This window comes from Budorcas taxicolor, chromosome X, assembly GCF_023091745.1.
Source record: "Budorcas taxicolor isolate Tak-1 chromosome X, Takin1.1, whole genome shotgun sequence".
Lineage (NCBI taxonomy): Eukaryota > Metazoa > Chordata > Mammalia > Artiodactyla > Bovidae > Budorcas > Budorcas taxicolor.
Window position 1 is genome coordinate 14,795,575 of NC_068935.1, and position 22,009 is coordinate 14,817,583.

At 35.6% G+C, this 22,009-nt stretch overlaps 1 protein-coding gene across 1 annotated transcript in view; it reads left to right on the forward strand.

Annotated features, from left to right (window-relative positions):
* Positions 1-22,009, forward strand: part of TBC1D8B (TBC1 domain family member 8B) — a 72,779-nt gene that overhangs the window by 15,422 nt on the left and 35,348 nt on the right. Inside the window, exons 2-7 of the mRNA XM_052663191.1 lie at positions 3,463-3,573; positions 6,857-6,975; positions 7,472-7,697; positions 8,390-8,630; positions 12,077-12,284; positions 12,936-13,103. Of these exons, the coding sequence (XP_052519151.1) occupies positions 3,463-3,573; positions 6,857-6,975; positions 7,472-7,697; positions 8,390-8,630; positions 12,077-12,284; positions 12,936-13,103 (1,073 nt within the window). The remainder of the gene's footprint in view (positions 1-3,462; positions 3,574-6,856; positions 6,976-7,471; positions 7,698-8,389; positions 8,631-12,076; positions 12,285-12,935; positions 13,104-22,009) is intronic.

Sequence of the window (22,009 nt, forward strand, 5' to 3'; positions counted from 1 at the left end):
TTAACTCTCTTGTTTTCTCCTGCAGCTGCAGTATTCTTTCCCCAATTTACTATTGCTATGCATGCGTGCTAAGTCACTTCAGTCAGGTCCAGCTGTCTGTGACCCTATGGGCTGTAGCTCACCAGGCTCCTCTGTCCATAGGATCCTCCAGGCAAGAAGACTGGAGTAGGTTGCCATGCCCTCCTCTAGGGGATCTTCCCACCCAGGAATCGAACCCATGTCTCCTGAGGCTCCTGCATTGCAGGCAGATTCTTTACCTCTGAGCCATCAAGGAAGCCCGTTTCTATTGCTATAGATCTTCCCATATGTAGGCTGATTCATGACCTTGGATGTTCAGGCTGTCAGATGATAAACCTCTGTTTATATGGAAAAGCAACCCAAAGTTCTCTGCTTATTTTCTTGTACTTCTAGAACCCAGACATTGGTACATATTAATTCCTGAATGACTTGCAGGGACTTGATGATGATTATAGCTTAATAAGCTGGAAGACTTCCCCAAGTGACTTGAAATTTATTGCACTAGCTTCCAAATTATTTGTTGCATGGTTTTGCACTAGCTGCCAGATTTAAAGCACTTACCAAAACTGACCAGTTTCCTTTCTGCATAGCGTAAGGCACTTATAATCTTGCAAACATTTCTGTTGCAAAAACAGTGACTTTTCATGCCAGTGATTTTGACTACTTTGTTCCCAGTCTCAAACTTTCTATCGAAAAACTAATTTTTCTTATGTTACTCAGAAATAATGATCTGTAGTCTCTCCTTTCCTTTCTGCCTCCTCATACATCCACACTCCCATGTTAACTTTCAGCTGAGCCAAGCTTTTCTTTACCTCTTTGTTCTTTTTCCCATTCTTCTAATACTGCTTTTTCTAGTATATATGAAGAAGGAAATAGACTTTGAGCTCCTTTTCTTTGAAATGTGGCAAAATGTGCAATAAATAATTTTCCTTGCAAATTTGCAAAAACTTTTTTGAAAGCTTTTTTAGAAATTAAATTCATGGGAGCCAAATCCAGAAGCTTAAATAGTGCTGTTTTTAATGAATGCTTTTATTTGAACTCCTTGTTTTGACAATTTTGTTAAGTCATTGCATGTTTATTTATATAAACAGGCATTCATATACTTGATTCCACTTTTTCAACCTGAAGATAGTTCCCTCTTTTGGTTTTCTTTCACTGCCTCTTTTTAGTATTTTTACTTTCCCATCTTCAAAATGAAAACATCCTCCTTTTTTTTTCTATTTCCTGAATAATTTCAGTTACGTTGCTCTGAAGAGGCTATCTGCATATGTTTAACTCCCACTTTTCTTTCTCACCAGCTCCCACTTTTCTTACTTTATCCTAATCTCTTAGCCAGATCTCCAGTTTCTCACAGTCACTTTTTCATACTGAGAGTGATAGACTTATTTTTCCTTTTATCTCCAATCCTTCAGTAATTCCCTCATTCGTTGACATAGAATCACTTCCTATATCTCGCGTCTTCATTCCTATTCTCTCTTCCCCCGTACCGTCTCTTTCATAATATTTGTCTGGGTGTTCATATTTCTTAGTCTTCACTTCATATTATAACTTTTTCATATCAGATAATTGCTTTTTTCTATAATCTGCACATGTTATGATTGCCAAAATCTTCTTTATAAGACTTCCCTCTAAGACTGCTAATTAATATGCTGCATTTGTGACCCCTGTTTATACTTTTTACCAATTCCTACATCTCTCTCCCACCCTTTCCTTTCACCTGAGCCAAGTTTCTCTTTATTTCTTTGTTTTATCTTCTACTCTTCTAATTTACTTCCCTCTATGCTTATAACAACTCCCTACCTCACATCTGCCAATGTACCTATATTCTCATTCAAATCTTGCTTGAAATCTTAACTCCTTTTAAGTGGGTAAAGATAGGAAAATAGCCAAAGGCCTGTTTTATAGTTGAGTTATTTTTTTCTCAAGTCTGTATGCTAAATCAAAGAGGAATGCCTCATAAAGTAAAACCAACACTCAACCAGTCAAAGCTTCCAGAAAAGAAAGATTGATTTATGTTTCTCAGCCATCTCACTGATACAGTTAACAAATTTTGCTTCTGAAAGTTAGGGATAGAAACTTAGAGGTAGAAGACATGGTTATTGTCCTCAGAGAACTAATAATCTAGGTAAGGAGACAAAATTAATATACATGAAGTACTTAGAAAGTAGTTGTAATAACTAACCTAATAATCAGAATGCTGGGTTGTATCATACAGACTTTAAGTGCTGTGTATAATCAGAGACAAGGGAAGGCATAATTGCTTGGGGTTGCCAATGAAGATTTCATAGGGGAATTGGGTCTTGAAGAAAACATAGAATTTGGATTAGCCACACTGGGCTACAAGACTTCCATTAACATTTCTAGGTAAAAAAGACTTGCTTAGCAGAGACTTTTTAAGTTTTTATTGATTTACTTATTTTTGGCTGTATTGGATCTTTGTTGCTTTGCATGGGCCTTTTCTCTAGTTGCAGAGAGCCTAGGCTGCTTTCTAGTTGCAGTGCCCGGGCTTATTTTGTTGCTGAGCATGGACTCTGGGGCACATGGGCTCAGTAGTTGTGGCTCTCTGGCTCTAGAGCAGTGGCCTAATTGTTGTCTCACGAGCTTAGACGCTCTATGGCACCTGGAATCTTCCGGGACCAGGGATAAAACTGGAGTCTCCTGCACTGGCAGGTGGATTTTTTACCACTGAGCCACTGGGGAAGCCCAGACTTGCTATGTAGACTTTATGGGAGAAATTAAGAAAACAGGAAACTTACTGTAGGAGGAGTAGGAAATATCAAATAATTAAATTGAAGCTAAATAATCAAAACCTTGAATTTGAAATTGAGGAATTAAATGTTAAAAAGAAAAAAATCCCCTTTAAGCATTTTAATTAATCAAGATTTTTATCTTGTTAAAATCCATTGTTTTTCTTATAGTATTTGCTAACATTGAGTCTTTTACTGTGTGCTAAGCATTGTGCTAAGTGTTTTATGTGTAATAATAACTCATTTTATCTTTCCAACAACCTTTTGTGGTAGGCTCCAGTTTTACCCCCCTTATTTTACAAATGAGGATGAAGAAAAGGTAAGTACAACTGGGTCAAGTTGACACAAGTTAGTACTAGGATTCAAACCTAGGAAAGCTCTGTTACTAGAATCTACATTCTTATCTGCTCTATACATAACCTTGTAAAGGAGGTAAATAAGTGCTGCAAATATATCATGAGGTTTAGACAAATGAATCTGACTTATTTTATTGAAAGATAATTTTTTAAAGCACTATTGACATTGGAACACTGTAATCTCTTCATCCCGATTGTATTTTTTTCTTTAAGAAAAATCTCTGTAAGGAAGCTTTGAGTTAGAAATTTTAAAAAAAATCCATTGGTTGTTAGTCGTGTGAAGCAATATTGATTTTATCTCTTGTAAGATCCTTGTTTCAATGGTCTCTTTATTACAACAGGACTTTTGGTTGGGACTCTTGATTCAGTCTTAGACTCTACTGCAAAAGTAGCTCCATTTCGCATCCTACATCAGACACCAGATTCTCAAGTTTACCTGTCAATTGCATGTGGTGAGTATGAATTTTAAAACATAGAATTCAAACAAATAAGGATCTTAAGAAACTGAATATTTAAATTTATTTATACTCCCCAGTTTTTAAAAATTAATTTTTGTTGGAGTATAGTTGATTTACAAATAGAGTCACAGATGTAGGAAAAAATGAGGTATATGGGAGGGGGAAGGATAAATTAGGAGATTGGGATTGACATATACACACTACTATAAAATAGATAACTAATAAGAACCTACTGTATAGCACAGGGAACTCTACCCAATACTTTGTAATGACCTATATGGGAATAGAATCTCCCAGTTGTTTTGATTTAGAATTGAGGTAAATGTGCAGCTCTACTTTGAGAGACTAGAAAAATATCTATTTAAGAAAGATTACAGACTTTTTAAAAATCCATTCATATGTGAGACCTGAAGCATGTGTTCTGGCAGTGTTGATTCTGAGCAAATTTTGATCAGTGCTACTGCTAATCTGACTCTTTTCTTCAACTCACCTTTCCTGTTTAACCCAACTGCTAGGAAGATGAGAACCTCCCCCATGAAGTTCTTTGTTTCATCTCTAATAATTCAGATGAGGAGAATCAAGCCCAAAACTTAAAGGCTGATCTCTAAGAAAATATAAGCCTGAAAACCTGAACAAAGCATCATATCTTTGAAATATGAAGGGATAATTTACACGTAGTGCAATATATTCATCCATGAATATGTTCAAATGCGTCCTTCAGGGGGTTCAGATTCTTCCACATGTATCTATTGTGGTAGAAAAGGAATTAGGATGATTCTTAACATAGCAACTCAAAATTAAGAAAAAATACAGTGATAGTTGTTACTTCTTTAATGATGCCATTACAATGTTGGTCTAAATTAGAATCTGAGATTTATGGGGTTTTTTTAATGTTGAAAGGTTGCCTTTTTCTGATTCTTTCTCTCTTCTCCCCCTCTCTTTTTTAAGTAGATATACTTAAAAAATACAAAAACATGTGAACTTCTGGACAGTTCATGTGTGTGAACATATAGCATACAATTAATTTTTAAAACTGTGTGGCTTGTTTTTTGCATCACCCTCTCAATTTCCTTTAGTGTTTCTGATGAGTGTTTTCTCTTGACTCTTTCAAACTGAATACCATTTAAACTAAATATGGAAGATACTATACTTGCTGATATCATGAGATGTCTATAACCGCAACTCTAAGTTGAGTTGGTAGAAATTATATCCTCATTTCTTAAACAAAAAGGATGATCATACAACTTACTTCCCAAATTAACTTGATGCAGAAACAGTGCATGCGTGTTCAGTTGCTCAGTTATGTCTGACTCTCTGTGACCCTATGGACTGTGGCCTGCCAGGCTCCTCTGTCCATGGGATTCTCCAGGCAAGAATATGGGAGTGGGTTACCATTCCCTCCTCCAGGAGAGCTTCCTGACCTAGGAATTGAACCTGCATCTCCTGCATTGGCAGGCAGATTCTTTACCTCTGAGCCACCTGGGAAATGCACAGAAATATGGTACTTACCTATTAGTGAAGCTTCTTTTTACCTAAAGGGCCACAATAAAGGCCTTAAAATTTCCCCAGGGCTTTTATTTGTGGTTCATTAAAGAAAGTTATTACACATGGTGTGATGACTTGAGTAACATGAATACAGTTCTAACTGATCTGTAGGAAATAGGCAGTTTTGAAGTGTCAATACTTTTTAAAAAATTATTTATTTTTGGCTGCCACTGGGTCTTCGTTGCTACTTATGGGCTTTCTCTAGTTGCAGTGAGCAGGGGCTACTCTTCATTGCAGTGCAGACTTTTCGTTGTGGTGACTTCTGTTGTTGTGGAGCACAGGCTCTAGGTGCGCAGTCTCAGTAGTTGCAGTGCATGTGCTCAGTAGTTGTGAGGCATGAGGTTAGTTGCTCCACCGTATATGGTATCTTCCCGGACCAATGATAGAACCCATGTTCCCTGAATTGGCAGGTGGATGAATTCTTAACCACTAGACCATCAGGGAAGGCCATCAATACATTTTTTAGTGTATCACTCTCCATATGTCATAAAACATACTTAGAAGTCAGAATATTTCTTTTGAGTGAGATTTGTATAATCTACAGTGCTGGGGAGATCTTAACGTATGTTGGTTATAGGGCAAAATTGATAGATATTAAAATGTTCTTCAAACCGAAGCAACCCAGAGTTAAGCATAATACTGACTGTCAATGCAAGTACTCTGACCCTCAGTAAACCACCTCATCTTGATTCAGCAGATCACAAGGATTTAACCTTGCTATAGGATTTCTAATCTCTTTCATAAAATTTCTGTAAGTTGACTAGGCTTTTTAATGAAAGAGTTGACTGAGAGAAAGCTTCATACTCCTGAGGGTTGCCACAGTTGAGATCCATGTTTATGCAGTGTGCATAGGATTGTCATATACATGCTGTTTTCAGTCATACAGTATTATTAGAAGACTGTATTATTTGAAGACCAAAGATTAAATTATGTATATTTATATTCTAGTACCCTATATATTTGGGCTTCCCTGGTGGCACAGATGGTAAAGAATCCACCTGCCATGTGGGGAACCCAGGTTCAATCCCTTGATTGGGAAGATCCCCTGGAGAAGGGAATGGCAATCCACTCCAGTACTCCTGCCTAGAGATTCCCATGGACAGAGGAGCCTGACAGGCTACAGTCCACGGGGTCGCAAAGAGTCAGACATGACTGAGCGACTAACAAATACACACATACTCTATATATCGTGGCTTCCCTGGTGGCTCAGCAGTTAAGAATCCGCCTGCAGTGCAGGAGCTGCAGGAGATGCAGGTTCGATCCCTGAGTTGGGAAGATCCCCCGGAGGAGGGCATGGCAATCCACTCCAGTATTCTTGCCTGGAAAATCCCATGAACAGAGGAGCCTGCGGGCTACAGTCCGTGGGGTCACAAAGAGTCAGATATGCCTGAGCAACTGAGCACACACTCGATATATTCTCTTAAAAGAACTGGTTACTATAGGTACCTTGTTTTCAAAATTTTATATCCTTTCTCATGAGTTATATTTACTTTTCTCCACTTTCATTAAATATTTTATTCTTTCTATTTATAACAAAAACTAGTGTTCATATTCACATTTAAGGATGACATGGAGAATAAACATTGTATCCTGTTCCTTTATGATGATCATTTTTTAAAAGAGCAAATATTATTTTATAGCTTTTTAAACTAAGCTTATAAATATCAAGAGCAGTTTTTTTGTGTGTGTAAAGTTTTCTTTGAGTCTCTCTTTCTCTTTTATTATTAATCAGGAGCCGACAGAGAAGAAATAACCAAACATTGGGAGTGGTTAGAAGAAAATATCATGAAGACCTTATCTGTGTTCGATTCAAATGAAGATATTACTAATTTTGTACAAGGAAAGATAAGAGTAAGTGGCATGGATATAGTTTGTAGATGGAACACTAAACTCTTTGACCCATTTATTTGAGGATGAAAGTTGCATGGAAGCTCATTGTTTTATTGGCACCTTTCAGGACGGGCAGAAGCACACATATAAATATCAGAATCAGAACTAAAGAGAGTTATAAACGTAGTGGTTATTCTTTGGTGCCCTTGTGAGTGCAGTTAGGGATATTTTCATTTCAGAATCTCTTTGAAAGAACCCTTCACTCAATCAAAATAATATTTAGCACCTGTATTTTTGGTAGGTTCTTTTGAGGCATTAGGAAAAGATTAAATTATAAAATTGCAAATTTAAAGAAATTGAATTACAAAATTAAAGATCTGCTCACTTCTGTCATAAGAGATGTAGGTATGTGTGTATGTGTATACACAGTTTTATTCAAGGAACTGTTTAAACGTGTGAGGTATATTTTTGTTGATGGGTAATAATTAATTTTCAGAAATTATTTTGTCTCCTTTAGGGATTAATTGCTGAAGAGGGAAAACATTCTTTTGCAAAAGAAGACGATCCTGAAAAATTTCGAGAAGCCCTTTTGAGATTTGAAAAATGTTTTGGTTTGCCAGAGCAGGAAAAGTTAGTTACCTATTACTCGTGCAGTTATTGGAAAGGACGAGTTCCTTGTCAAGGTTGGCTATATCTTAGCACCAATTTTCTGAGCTTCTATTCTTTTTTGTTAGGATCAGAAAGTAAGTGGTTTCTGTTGTTTACTATGACTTTGAATTTACAAACTTACCTATCAACTTTGTGATGGTATTAGGTTGCATGTAAAGTAATAGAATAGATATTAAAGGTAATTAAACTATACATTTAAAAGTTCACTTCATCTGGGGAAGAATACTTTTAAGACTGGTTGTTTAACATAAGAACCATTTGGATTGTATATAGATGCCTTGCCTGTTGTGGGAAGCAAATGAATATTAAATGATGATGGTGATCTGACTTCAATCTATATTTAAATAATTGTTTTAAACATGCAGTACACATATGTGTAGTAGTCATAGTACCTAATGTCCTACAGCTACAAAGAAGAATCAAGCAGTACTGTTCATAGCACATGTATAGCTTTTACACCAATAGTTATATAATTGTATAAATTGAAATACCAAATTTAATATCAGGTTTAAATATCAAATCAGGGAAAAAGATTAGAAATTATTTAAAATTAGGGACTTCCCTGGTGAATTATATCTGTTCCTAAAATCAGTTGTTGTATGTTCATTGTTATGCTTCAAAATTTAAACTAATCTTGAACTCAAAAGCATTTTAATTGTTCATAGCATTTTTTAAGTGACTGTTGTTTGTTTTGAAAGACCTGATTGATAAACATTGATCAACATTGAGAAACTTAATCATATCTACTTATAACTCTAATTTGCAGTAAAACTCATTATCTCCTGGGATGCAGTCTCAAAACTTGAAAAGACTTCAAATGTCATACTGACAGAGAGTATTCATGTGTGTTCCCAAGGGGAGAATCACTACTTTTCGATGTTTTTGCATATTAACCAAACATACCTTCTTATGGAACAACTGGCAAACTATGCTATAAAAAGAATTTTTGATAAAGAAACATTTGATAATGACCCAGTCCTTGATGATCCTCTACAAATCACTAAAAGGTATTCAAAGCTTAATTAATAATTATTTTGTAAAGTATTGTTTGACCAAAGAACGGTGGCATTGAATAACATTAAAAGACGAATGGATAAAAAAGTTCTGATACATATACACAATGGAATATTACTCAGCTATTAAAAAGGACACATTTGAGTCAGTTCTAATGAGGTGGATGCAACTGGAACCTATTATACAGAGTGAAGTAAGTCAGAAACAAAAACACCAATGCAGTATATTAATGCATATATATGGAATTTAGAAAGATGGTAACAACGACCATATACGTGAGACAGAAAAAGAGACACAGATATAAACAGACTTTTGGACTTTGTGGGAAAAGGTGAGGATGGGGTGATTTGAGAGAATAGCATTGAAACATGTATATTGCCATATGTGAAATAGATGACCAGTCCAAGTTTGATGCATGAAACAGGGCACTAAGGGCCGGTACACTGGGACAACCCAGAGGGATGGGATGGGGAGGGAGGTGGGAGGGGGGTTTGGGATGAGGGACGCACGTACCCCCATGGCTGAGTCATCTCAATGTATGGCAAAAACCACCACAATATTGTAAAGTAATTAGCCTCCAATTAAATAAATTAATTTTTAAGAAGTTAACTGTTCTATGTTATATGATAGTTTTTCTTTGGAGTAATCATTGATGTGTGAGTTTTTAAAGTTTATTCATTTGCATTTCATAAATAGTATCCTCTCTGAGAAATTTAACGTTAAGAAGTAATAGAAGTTAGATTTGAAAATTATTTCTTAAGATTTCAGTAGGATTTGCTCTGGAGTGTTTTTAGAAACAGAAGTTTTTGTGTGCATGGTTAGCCTGAGGAGTAGCCTAGATAGATTTAAGGCTGAAATTGTTAAATGTATTGTTTATTTTTAAACACATTTTATAGGTAGGTTCATTTTTTCTTTGTTTACAAAATTTTATTGACATATAGTTGATTTACAGTGTTGTGTTAATTTCTGCTATATAGCAAAGTGACTCAGTTGGCTATACATATATTCTTTTTCATATTCTTTTCCTTTATGGTTTATCAGAGGATATTGAATATAGTTCCCTGTGCTATACAGAATGATCTTGTTTATCCATCCTATATGTAATAGCTTGCATCTACTAATCCCAAACTCCCAATTTTTCCCTCTCCCAACTCTCTCCCCCTGAGAGTTTCACATTTTAGTATAAGGATAAGTTAGTAGAATCAATGGAACATGAGCTTTAGAATAAGATTAGAGCAACCCTGGGAAAAGTTGTAACCTCTCAGGACCTCAGTTTTCTCATCTGTTGTTTGTACCTCAGAGAGCACTTGTGAGGAATGAGCAATGTAACTTGTGAAAGCACTTTGTAAAATATTAAGCACTAGATAAATAGTTACCATTATTAGTGCCTGCATCAGAAGTATCTGTCTTATAACTGTTTGCCACTATATTTGGTTCGCTGAAACCGACCAGAGCCCTTTCATCCTGCTCAACACTCAGAACAGTTGACTGAAATGAGTGTGCCAAAGGGGAGAGAATCCAGAAATAGCTAGTGAGAACCGCTTCTGGCAAGAAGGATAAGGGTATAGACTGTATGGGGAAGTGTAAATAAGAGAAAGCTAAGCTGCAGTCCTGTGGATAGACCAGAACTGGTAACCTGGATGCTGTGTGTTACATAGCCCTAACCTGGGTACAGTTGTTCCTCTTACCTATTCTTAAACCATTCCTAAAATCTATATACATAAGGCTTCCCTTTGTGAGCCTTCTTACTTTTCTGGAAATAGATCGGCAAGGTGAATTTGTTTTACACCTTACTATCAAAATTAGGTCCCAGTGTGCATGATTTATCAGTAGAACTCCATAAGGATTAAGAATATAATTTATGTTATGTTATAGTGAAGCATTTGTTTATATAGGTTGTTTTGATTAGCCGCCCTAAGCATAAACATTTTAGCTATTTCATTTCCCTTAAAATATCCTAAAAGGCCACTTATAAATAAGTTATTCATTAGCAAGTCTGTATTTAAATGAGGTATAGTAGATTCATTTTTGTCGATGTGCATGTTTAAAAGAACCTGTTGAAAATTAGGGCTTCCCCTGCAACTCAGCAGTAAAGAATCTACCTTCAATGCAGGAGACGTGGGTTTGATCCCTGGGTCTGGAAGATCCCCTGGAGGAGGAAATAGCAACCCACTCCAGTATTCTTGCTGGGAAAATCCCATGGACAGAGGAGCATGGTGGGCTGGTAGTCCATCGTGTGAGAGAGAATCGGACATGACTGAAGTGACTAAGCACGTGCATTGAAAATCATATATATCTAAATCCTTTTCCCTAGTACATTAAAAAAATAGATTATTTAGACTTCGTCTCCAAATGACATTTTAAAAATGGAATATCTATTGCTTTGGTTTACTGTTTTTACAAATATGTATTATAGTAGCTAAATTCAGTATATATCCTTCCAGACCTTTTAATGCATGAATTAAAAAAATATTTGCCAAAAGCATGAATGGGATTAACCATCACATATTATGCTACAGTCTACTTCTCCTCTTAAAATAATATATTACAGACATCTTTTCATTCATATAAAAAGATCTTATGTTTTTCAATAATAGTGGAAAAACCCACCAAATTGCAATTTAAGTGAGGTAATAATTGTGAGTCTCTGTTCATATTTATCAGAATTATTTTTAAAAGACATGGTGAACTGCCACATATTCAAACAGTATATGCTGGAAGGATAAATTTAGTTTTAACTTTTTTGGCTTAGAATTAGAACTTGCATAATTTACTCACTATCCCAGATGGCTTTGCTGCTTAGCACAAGTGTTTAATGCCTCTAGAAAAATTGTGCTATTTTAAGCAATTGTTTTTTATTTATATATTTATGTGTCAGTTAACAAGTCATCTGTATTTATTGACACCCATCCTGTGCCCAAAACTGTGCAAGCACTGTTGTTTTATTGTGTCTCTACTTTGAATTTTTTAAACATTCATTTACATTTTTGCTTCATTTGATTTTAATGTTATTTTTATGTACTAGTCTTCCCATCTAAATTTTGATACCGTAAACTTTCATCATTTTGTTTGAACTGGGTAACTCTCTTCATTTTCCTGATAACCAAGTGTAAAAATTATTGTCTTCCAAGATTGGTTTTAGCCATATTCACATATGAATATAATAATAGAATAGTCTCCTAGCAAATCACCCTTTAACAGATGGTTTGAAGACCTACATCATCTCTAACCGTTGTGCACTGGAATCTAATAATACAAAACTGGAAAAGAGAACAAACAAATTGATTAGGAACCAATGTGTTTCTTCCATTCCATAATTTGTTGAAGAGCATAACATGTAGTGTTTAATCGTTCTGTTTTACAGTGCACTTAATCAGTGTAGACATGTGTACACTTTAGAAGGCATCATTTGAGCCCCTTCTTTTTTTCTTTCCTATAGAGGTCTGGAAAACCGAGCCCACAGTGAGCAATTTAATGCTTTTTTTAGGCTGCCCAAAGAAGAGACTTTGAAAGAAGTACATGAATGTTTCTTATGGGTACCATTCAGCCACTTCAACACTCATGGAAAAATGTGCATATCGGAAAACTATATCTGCTTTGCTAGCCACGATGGCAATCTGTGTAGTGTAATCATTCCATTACGAGAGGTAAAGTAAGTTTAGTTGCATATCAGTTTTTAGTTCAAAAATGTTATCATTCACAGAGTAAAATACCCTTTAATTTTGTAAATTATTAAAAACAATGTGCAACATCTTTTTAGTAACTTTTAAATAATCTTTTTTAAGTTCCATAATATTCTCCAGGATAAGAGTACCATTCCTAAGGATAAGAGTATTAGGATAAGAACCTTATAGCTCTTATTGGAAATGAAAACAACTAAAAGTTTATGTACAACATAAGGGTTTGGGGTGATGCAACATGGAGTATAATCACTCAGACATTTATGACATGAATACCAAAACTTACACTATCACATTTGATATATATACATGGTCAGAAAGAATAGAATTGATAGCTTTTCTATAAGTCAAAAATCAGTTATCAGTATTGCAGCATTGAATTTTTACATTTGTCATTTTTAAAGGTTACATGTTAACCTTTTCCTAAAGAAGTGAAATAACTTGCGCTGAGATTGCTTGTATCAGTGATACTACTAGTACCCAGTCTATTCCCTACTAAGTCCTACCACAGACCAAAACTTGTTGCCACAAAAAACAGATAATAATAAGCTAAGCCATTTTGCCTGACCTTGTCAAAAATGAGAAAAAAAGTGATTCACTTATGTTTTCATCCCCCAGGTCTTAGCTATAGATAAGACAAATGATTCCAGCAAATCTGTCATCATTAGCGTCAAAGGAAAAACAGCTTTTCGCTTCAGTGAAGTAAGAGAATTTGAGCAATTGGTGGCAAAACTCAGGCTCAAGTGTGGGGCAACTTCAACTCAATATCACGATATTAGCGCAGAGGTAATTATATACCAATCAAATCATTTTGAAAAAAAGATTTATGTTTGTGTGGTCCCCTCTTTAAAAGGAACTCACAGTACCTTTCCTATTATTCTTATGTTTAGTTTTTATAAGATGAATACCAAAGAAATTGTATTCTCTAAGTCACATCATAAAGCAGAAGTGAAAATTAGGAACGTTATTACTTTTTAGGAATTCAGACTTTAAAAAAATCATCTTGTTATTTTTCTTGACTATATTTGTTGTTTAATCATATATACATACCTTGTACTTTCGCATAACATGGCTTTTAACAACTCAAATTATGAGAATTCAATGGGGCATTAAAAAAGGACTCTTATTGCTATAGGGAGATGGTCTGATAATCTTTTTATTTAACATCAAGCAGGTGAGCCTTATTTATATAATCTGGGCCAAAGCAAAATAGTGACATATCTATTTACTTGTAAAATATTAGACAAAGCAAATATTCTTGGCAAAAGATAATTAAAAGCCTGATTTTGATGTTTGTCTTTTATGGAAATGTAGTTTCAATTCAAATTAATTTTTCTTTTTCAATCTCATATTTTAATAGATTGATAAAACATTACATTACAACTACTTTTATTTTAATTAAAAATTTAAAGAAAAAAATCAACATTGGCTTCACTGGCTATATTATTTTACTTGGATTGGATTATAGAGGCTTTTATTTCTTCCCCTAGAGCAGAGACTGAAAATATTATGCTAAGTCAATTTGAATGCAGAGTTAACAAGACTGACTCTCTACTTGATAAGAGAAAAGTGCAGTGAAAGCGTATAATTTAAAAATATTTATATATTTCAGTTTAAGAGTTGGACATGACTTAGTGACAGAACAACAATCTCTGTTCCAGACACAGAACCTTCATGTTGGCCATTAAGAGTTTTTGTGCTCCAACTTGCTAATCTTTCATTCTTGTCAAATATATATACCCACAGTATACAACAGTTTGATGTGAGGACATAAGTAAACTGATCAGTCTTGCTCACATATTCTTGCTTATCTCACTTTTGTTTTTCAGTCCTAAGTCCATTTCAGATTCAGTCTCTGTGTTGGATGTAATGTTCTGCTTATCTTTTCCTTTTCGTCAATTTATCTGTTTCTCTTAAACCCGAATACCTGGAATTTTTTTCCCTTGAAAATCCTCAGATGCATCTTAATAGTTGGATATGCTCAATTGTCAAGAAAGGATTTTGTTTCAAAATGAGTTTGCCGTCTTTTCAGATGTATGTCGAAGTTCTAAGGTTTTCTAGTTTCTCTTAGCCATTTTTAAAGGTTTTAACAAAATATGTACGAAATACCAGTTAGTAAACTGGCTTGCTTGGAAATTTGTTTTTTTTTAATTGACATAACATTCTATTTTCACTTAAGATTTTTATCTTCACAATGAGGAGGAATATTAACTTGTTTACTATAATCTGTATATGTCTAGCTTTATTTTTATACTACATTTATAAAAATAGTAAAGAGAGCTTTTTAAAGAGGAGCTGGTTCCATTTGATTTCTAAATGACAGACATTGTAGTTATTTTATAGCTACACCTAGCATACTGAAAAAGAAAAAATTATATTAAAAAATTATACACAAACAACAAGACTTTTTATTCTAAATCTCAAGGAAGTCTAAATCAACAAATCTAAATATGAATACAGGAAGGACTAGGAAATTTTTCCCATGAGTATATAAAATTGTGAAACAAAGAACAAATGCTCCCAGAAACAACTGGGAGTATGGATAAGTATCAGTTCTGTCTAAATTTTTAAATATGTCAATTAAAATTCTCCACATTTTGTTAAGTTAAAATCCAGGTACATACACAGGTTTTGAAATTTTCCAATCAAATGCTTAGAAAACACATTAATCTTTTATTTTTTATTAACATGTATACTCAAGAAATATTACCAGATATGATAATTTTTCAGAACTATAATAAGTGAAAGAAAAATGGGCCCTTTTAGGTTCGTTTTAAGCAAAGTGACTTAAGAGGGAAAGTACTGCTAAAGATCCTTTACTTGATGCTTTGCAACTACATTGTAAGTGGATCATAGGAACTATAGAATGTCAAGAAGAGGTAGAAATTGAGCTATGCATTGGAATGTTTAAAAGGGCAAAATTACAGATTATTGAAGTGTTTATAAATATACTTGTTTCATTAGTTTTCATAATCAACCCTATCTAACGGCTTCCTTATCCTCCATGATAATGCAGAGAAGAATAATACTTTAGGGCTTCCCTGGTGGCTCAGTGGTAAAGAATCTGCCTGCCAATGGAGGAGACAAGGGTTCAATCCCTGATCCAGGAAGATCCCACATGCTGTGGAGCAACTAAGCCTGAGCTCCATGACTTTTGAGCCTGTGCTCTAGAGCCTGGGAGCTCTAGAACCCATGCTCTGCAACAGGAGAAACCACTGTAATGAGAAGCCCAAGCACTGCAACTAGAGAAAAGTCCATGCAGCAATGAAGATACACCACAGCCAAAAATAAATAATTTCTTAAAAAAGAATAATCTAACCCACACAGCTGATGTTTTCTTTGCCTTGTCAGAATAAAGTAATATATTTTCTGTAGCTATAATGTAAATTAGAGATGCTTAAGCTGTGTGGAGTAGCTTTATTTCAACATTTCTTGTTGTTCATCTGCTAAGTCATGTCTGACTCTTTGTGACCACATGGAGTGCAGCATGTTAGGCTTCCCTGTCCTTCATCATCTCCCAGGGTTTGCTTAAACTCATGTCCATTGAATGCCATCCAACCATCTCATCCTCTGTCATCCCCTTCTCCTGCCTTAAATCTTTCCCAGCTTCAGGGTCTTTTCTAATGAGTCGGCTCTTCGCACCAGGTGGCCAAAGTATTGGAGCTTCAGTATCAATCCTTCAATGAATAATCAGGGTTGATTTTCTTTAGGATTGACTGGTTTGATCTCCTTGCTGTCTCAGGAGCCTTCTCCAGCACCACAATTCAAAAGCATCAATTCTTTGACGCTCAGCCTTCTTTATGGTCCAACTCTCAAATCTGTATATTACTATTGGGAAAACCATAGCTTTGACTATAGGACCTTTGTTGGCAAAATGTTGTCTCTGCTTTTTGATATGCTGTCTAGGTTGGTCATAGCTTTTCTTCCAGGAATAAGCTTCTTAATTTCATGGCTGCAGTCACCATCTGCAGTGATTTTGGAGCCCAAGAAAATGAAGTCTGTCACTGTTTTCATTGTTTCCCCATTTATTTGCCATGAAGTGATAGGACCGGATGCCATGATCTTGCTTTTGAATGTTGAATTTTAAGCCAGCTTTTGCACTCTCCTCTTTCACCCTCAGCAAGAGGCTCTTTAGTTGCTCTTTGCCTTCTGCTATTAGTATTATCTGCATATCAGAGGTTGTTGATATTTCTGCAGGCAATCTTGATTCCAGGCTTGTGATTCATCCAGCCTGGCATTTTGTGTGATGTACTCTGCATATAAGTTAAATAAGCAGGATGACAATACAGGCTTGATGTACTCCTTTCACAATTTGGAACCAGTCTGTTGCTTTATGTCTAGTTCTAACTGTTGCTTCTTGACCTGCATACAGTTTTCTCAGGAAGCAGAGGTAAGGTGTTCTGGTATTCCCATCTCTTGAAGAATTTTCCACACTTTGTTGTGATCCACAAAGTCAAAGGCTTTAGCATAGTCAATGAAGCAGAAGTAGATATTTTTCTGGAATTCCCTTCCTTTTTCTATGATCCAATGGACATTGGCAATTTGATCTCTGGTTCCTTTGCCTTTTCTAAATACAGCTTGTACATCTGGGAGTCCTTGGTTCACATACTGTTGAAGCCTAGCTTGAAGGATTTTGAGCATTATCTTGCTGTCATGTGAAATGAGAGCAGTTGTGTAATAATTTGAAAACATTCTTTGGCATTACTCTTCTTTGGGATTGGAATTTCAGCATTAGGAAATCAGAAGTTTTATTAAAAATAAAATTAACACTAATTTAAAGTTATGTACAATGTACAGTCAAACCAGTCAATTCTAAAGGAAATCAATCCTGAATATATTCATTAGAAGGACTGATGCTGAAGCTGAAGCTCCAATACTTTGGCCACCTTGTGCGAAGAGCCAACTCATTAGAAAAGACCCTGAAGCTGGGAAAGATAGAAGGCAGGAGGAGAAGGGGGCAACAGAGGACGAGATGTTGGATGGCATCACCAACTCAATGGTCATGAGTTTGAGCAACCTCCGGGAGATAGTGAAGACAGGGAAGCCTGGTGTGCTGCAGACCGTGGGGTTTCTAAGAGTCAGACACGACGGAGTGACTGAACAACAACAATGAACAGGAGCATATTTTAAGATAAGCTTGTGATATCTAAGGGAAGTATTTCTTCGTATTTTTGTTGTAGTTTTTGAATTTACAGATCAACTGTGACCCCCAGTCATTATTATACTGAGTTTAATGAGATATTTTAATTTAAATCAAATTGTGGAAAAGTTAAAGTTACACATACAGAAATATTTATCTTTCCTCTGCCTTTTCTTCACTTTTAGAAGCCATATGCTATTTCTAAAGTCAATAGCAGATACCAAAAACCAAACCAGTCTAAGAATACCCTTTATAAAGTCACCAACCTATGTTGCTTCTTCATGTGATTGGATTTTGCTCAGGCACTAAATGTCTGAAGAGTGCCAAATTTATAATCATCACAAGTGTGAGTGTATATTTATATACAGCATATTCTACATATCTCTATAGCTATATGGATATATAGAATTGTTATGGCCTTGGGGTAAAATCCTCCCATTCAAAGTGCCAGAACAAAAATAAAAGTTAAGAAATTTAAGCTTATCTTCCTAATTTTTTATTATGCTCTTCAAACCAAATATTAAATTGATTTTTAAACAAACATCTTTGAAGGTAAATATGAAATACGAGATGCAGGTTCAATACCTGGGTTGGGAAGATCCCCTGGAGAAGGGAATGGCAACCCACTCCTGTATTCTTGGCTGGAGAATCCCATGGACAGAGGAGCCTGGCAGGCTATAGTCCACAGGGTTACTAAGAGTTGGACACAACTGAAGCAGCTGAGCAGCAGCAGTATGTTAATGTGACTTTTGTGAATACTTAAAAGGTAATGATGGAGAGAAGCAGCACACTTGCTGTCTGTTTTATATGTTGATATTTGGCATTTTATAAGGGTTATTTTTATTTTCCTTCTTGGCTACTTTTACTATAGTTTAGATATACAACTAATAGATAAGCTGGAGTCTCAGTCATATGTCCTAAATTAAGAGAATGCACTTTACTTTGAGATTCAGACTACAACCACGACTTTTTGAGTTGGTTTTGGAAAAACATAATCTCTAATTAGAACATCAAAATTTAGCATTAATAGTAAAGTATACTTGTCAAGTAGAGAGGGAGATGGCAGCCCACTCCAGTATTCTTGCTTGGCAAATGCCATGGACAGAGGAGCCTGGCCAGCTGTAGTCCATGGGATCGTAGAGTCAGATCCATACTTGTCAAAACAAGGTTTTTTAAAAAAGAAAGTGTTGTAACACAGGACATATACTCACTAATAATTGTTTTTTTTCCCTTTCTAAGATTCTTCTGTCCTACCCTTATACTCAGACGTTGTTTTCAATACTCCTTTTAAACTTTCCCTGAATCCTCTTTAACTTTCAACCCTTCTGTGTTGTGTGTTCAGTCACTTAGTCGTGTCCAACACTCGGACCCCATGGGCTGCAGCACGCCAGGCTTCCCTGTCCTTTACCATCTCCTGGGGCTTGCTCAAACGGATGTCCACTGAGTGCCATCCAACCTTCTCATCTGTTGGCCCCTTCTCCTCCTGCCTTCAATCTTTCCCAGCATCAGGGTCTCTTCTCATGAGTTGGCTCTTTGCATCAGGTGGCCAAAGTATTGGAGCTTCAGCTTCAGCATCAATCCTTGCAATGAATATTCAGGGCTGATTTCTGTTAGGATTGACTGGTTTGATCTCTTGTAGTCTGAGGGACTCTCGAGTCTTATCCAGCACCACAGTTTGAAAGCATTCGTTGGCGCTCAGCCTTCTTTATGGTCCAACTCTCACATCCATACATGACTACTGGAAAAACCATAGCTTTGACCATATGAACTTTTGTCAGCAAAGTATTGTCTCTCCTTTTTGATATGCTATCTAGGTTTGTCATAGCTTTTCTTCCAAAGAGCAAGTGTCTTTTAATTTCATGCTGCAGTCACCATCCACTGTGATTCTGGGGCCCAAGAAAATAAAGTCTTTCACTCTTTCTATTGTTTCCCCATCTATTTGCCATGAAGTGATGGGACCAGCTACCATGATCCTAGTTTTATGAATGAGGGGTTGCCTTTTCCAAAATTTTATACAACATATGTATTCTTTTCAGAGTGACTCCTTGGCAGTATGCATTTATGGTTCCTCCATATCTTTTTGTGGTTTGATATCTCATTTTTTAAATTAAAAAAAAATTCAACTGATACTTGTTAAACTTCAACTATTTATGTAAGGAACTGCTAGGTTCTTTCCCCGCTCCCCTCCAGATTTATTGTGATAATTGACAAATTGTGTAAGAGATACATGATGTGATGATTCGATACACAGATATATTAAAATGGGCCTTAATGTATCTGTGTATCAAATCATCACATCATACATCTCAAACTTATACAATTTATATGTCAATTAAATGATTACCACAGTAAAGTTCTCTCACTTACCACCCACTCATGTAATTACAATTTTGTAGTTATAGTGAAAACATTTAAATTCTACTCTCATAGCAACTTTCAGATATACATTATCAATAACTATAGTCATCATGCTGTACATTAGATTCCTAGAGTTTATTTCTCATATAAACTAGAAGTATGTACACATTAACCAACATCTCTTCATTTTCCCCTTTCCTAGCCCCTGCAAACCCCCATTCTACTCTGCTTCTGTAAAGCTGGCTATTTTAGATTCCACATATAAGTGAGATCATACAGTATTTGTCTTTCTCTGTCCGATTTATTTCACTTAGTGTAGTGCCCTTAATGTCTGTCAATATTGTTGCACATTGCAAAACTTCCTTTTTATGGCTGAATAATAATTTTTTGTTTATCTGTATACCACATTTTCTTTGTTGATTAATCTATCAACAGTTAGGTTTGTCTTAGCTTTTGTGAACAATGCTGCAGTGAACATAAGGGGTGCAGTTATCAACTGAAGATAGTGACGTCATTTCCTTTGAATATATACTGAGAAAAGGCTCTAGAGGACAGGCTCAGTAGTTGCTCTGCAGCATGCAGAATCTTCTCGGACCAGGGATCAAACCCGTGTCCCCTTCCTATATTATATTGAGACAGACAGATTCTTAACCACTGTACCATCAGGGAAGTCCCCAAGTGGTAGTTCTAGTTTTAATTTTTTTGAGGAACCTTCATACATGTTTTCCGTAGTGCAGCACCAATTTGCATCATCACAAACTGTGCTTGTGCTCTCTCTTTTTCCATATTCTTGCCAAGACTTAACTCTTGTCTTTTGATAAAAGCCATTCTAACAAGTGTGTAGTTATATCTCATTTGTTTTTCTTGCTTAGTTTCTCTGGCCCGGATGTATGGTACTTTGTTAAATAGTAGTAGTGACAGTGGGCACCCTTTTCTTGTTCTTAATCTTAGAAAGCTTTTAACCTTTCACCATGGAGTATGATGTTTGCTTTGGGTTTGTCACACATAGCCTTTATTATAATGAGGTATGTTTCTCTGTATACACTTTATTGAAAGTTTTTATTGTGGGAGGATGTTGAATATGTGTCAAATAATTTTTCTGCATCTATTGAAATGATCATATGGTTTTTGCCTTTTATTCTAATTCATTTTATTGATTTGTATATTTTGAACCATCCTTGCCTTCCAGAGATCATAGTTGATCATGGTGTATGATCCTTCTAATGTGCTGTTGAATTCAGTTTGCCAGTATTTTGTTGAGAATTTTTGCATCTGTATTCATCATGAATTTTTGGCCTGTAGTTTTCTTTTCTCGTAGTGTTCCCATCTGGCTTTGGTTTCAGGGGACTGCTGGCCTTGTAAAAGAAGTTTGGGAGTGTTGACTCCTATTTAATTTTTTGGAAGAGTTTGAGGATTAGCATTAATTCTTCTTTACATATTTGACAGATTTCACCCATGAAGCCAGGGATTTTTATTGTTATTGTTGGGAGATTTTGTACTGGATTCCGTTTCCTTACATATCATTGGTTAAGTTCAGATTTCCTATTTTTTATGATTATATCTTGGTAGATTGTATGTCTCTTGGAATTTGTGTGTTTCTTCAATGTCATCCCATTTATTGGCATATAATCAGTCATAGTAGTCCTTATGATCGTTTTAATTTCTGTGTCATCAGACAAAGTCTCTTTCATTTCTAATTTTGCTTGAATTCTCTTTTTTTCTTGGTAAATCTAGCTAAAGGTTTATCAGTTTTGTTTATCTTTTAAAAAAAACAGCTCTTAGTTGTGATGATTGTTCCTGTCTTTTTATTGCTGAAAAGTATTCCATTTTTGGATATATTTGGATATATATAATATATGTATAATAGCAGTGTTTATCCATGCACCTATTGAAGGATACCTTAGTTGCTTCCAGGTTTTGGCAGTTATGAATAAAGCTGCTATAAACATTCATGTGCAGATTTTTGTGTGGATGTAAGTTTTCAGCTTATTTGGATATGTCCCTTGGAGCACAGTTGCTGAATCATAAGGTAACCCTATGTTTAGCTCTATAAGAAACTGTCACACCATCTCTTAAAGTACTGTACTGCTTTGTATTCCCAATCAGCAATGAGTTCTTGTTCTACATCTTCAGTAGCCCTTGGTGTTACCAGTATCCTGGATTTTAGCCATTTTAATAGGTATGAAATGGTATC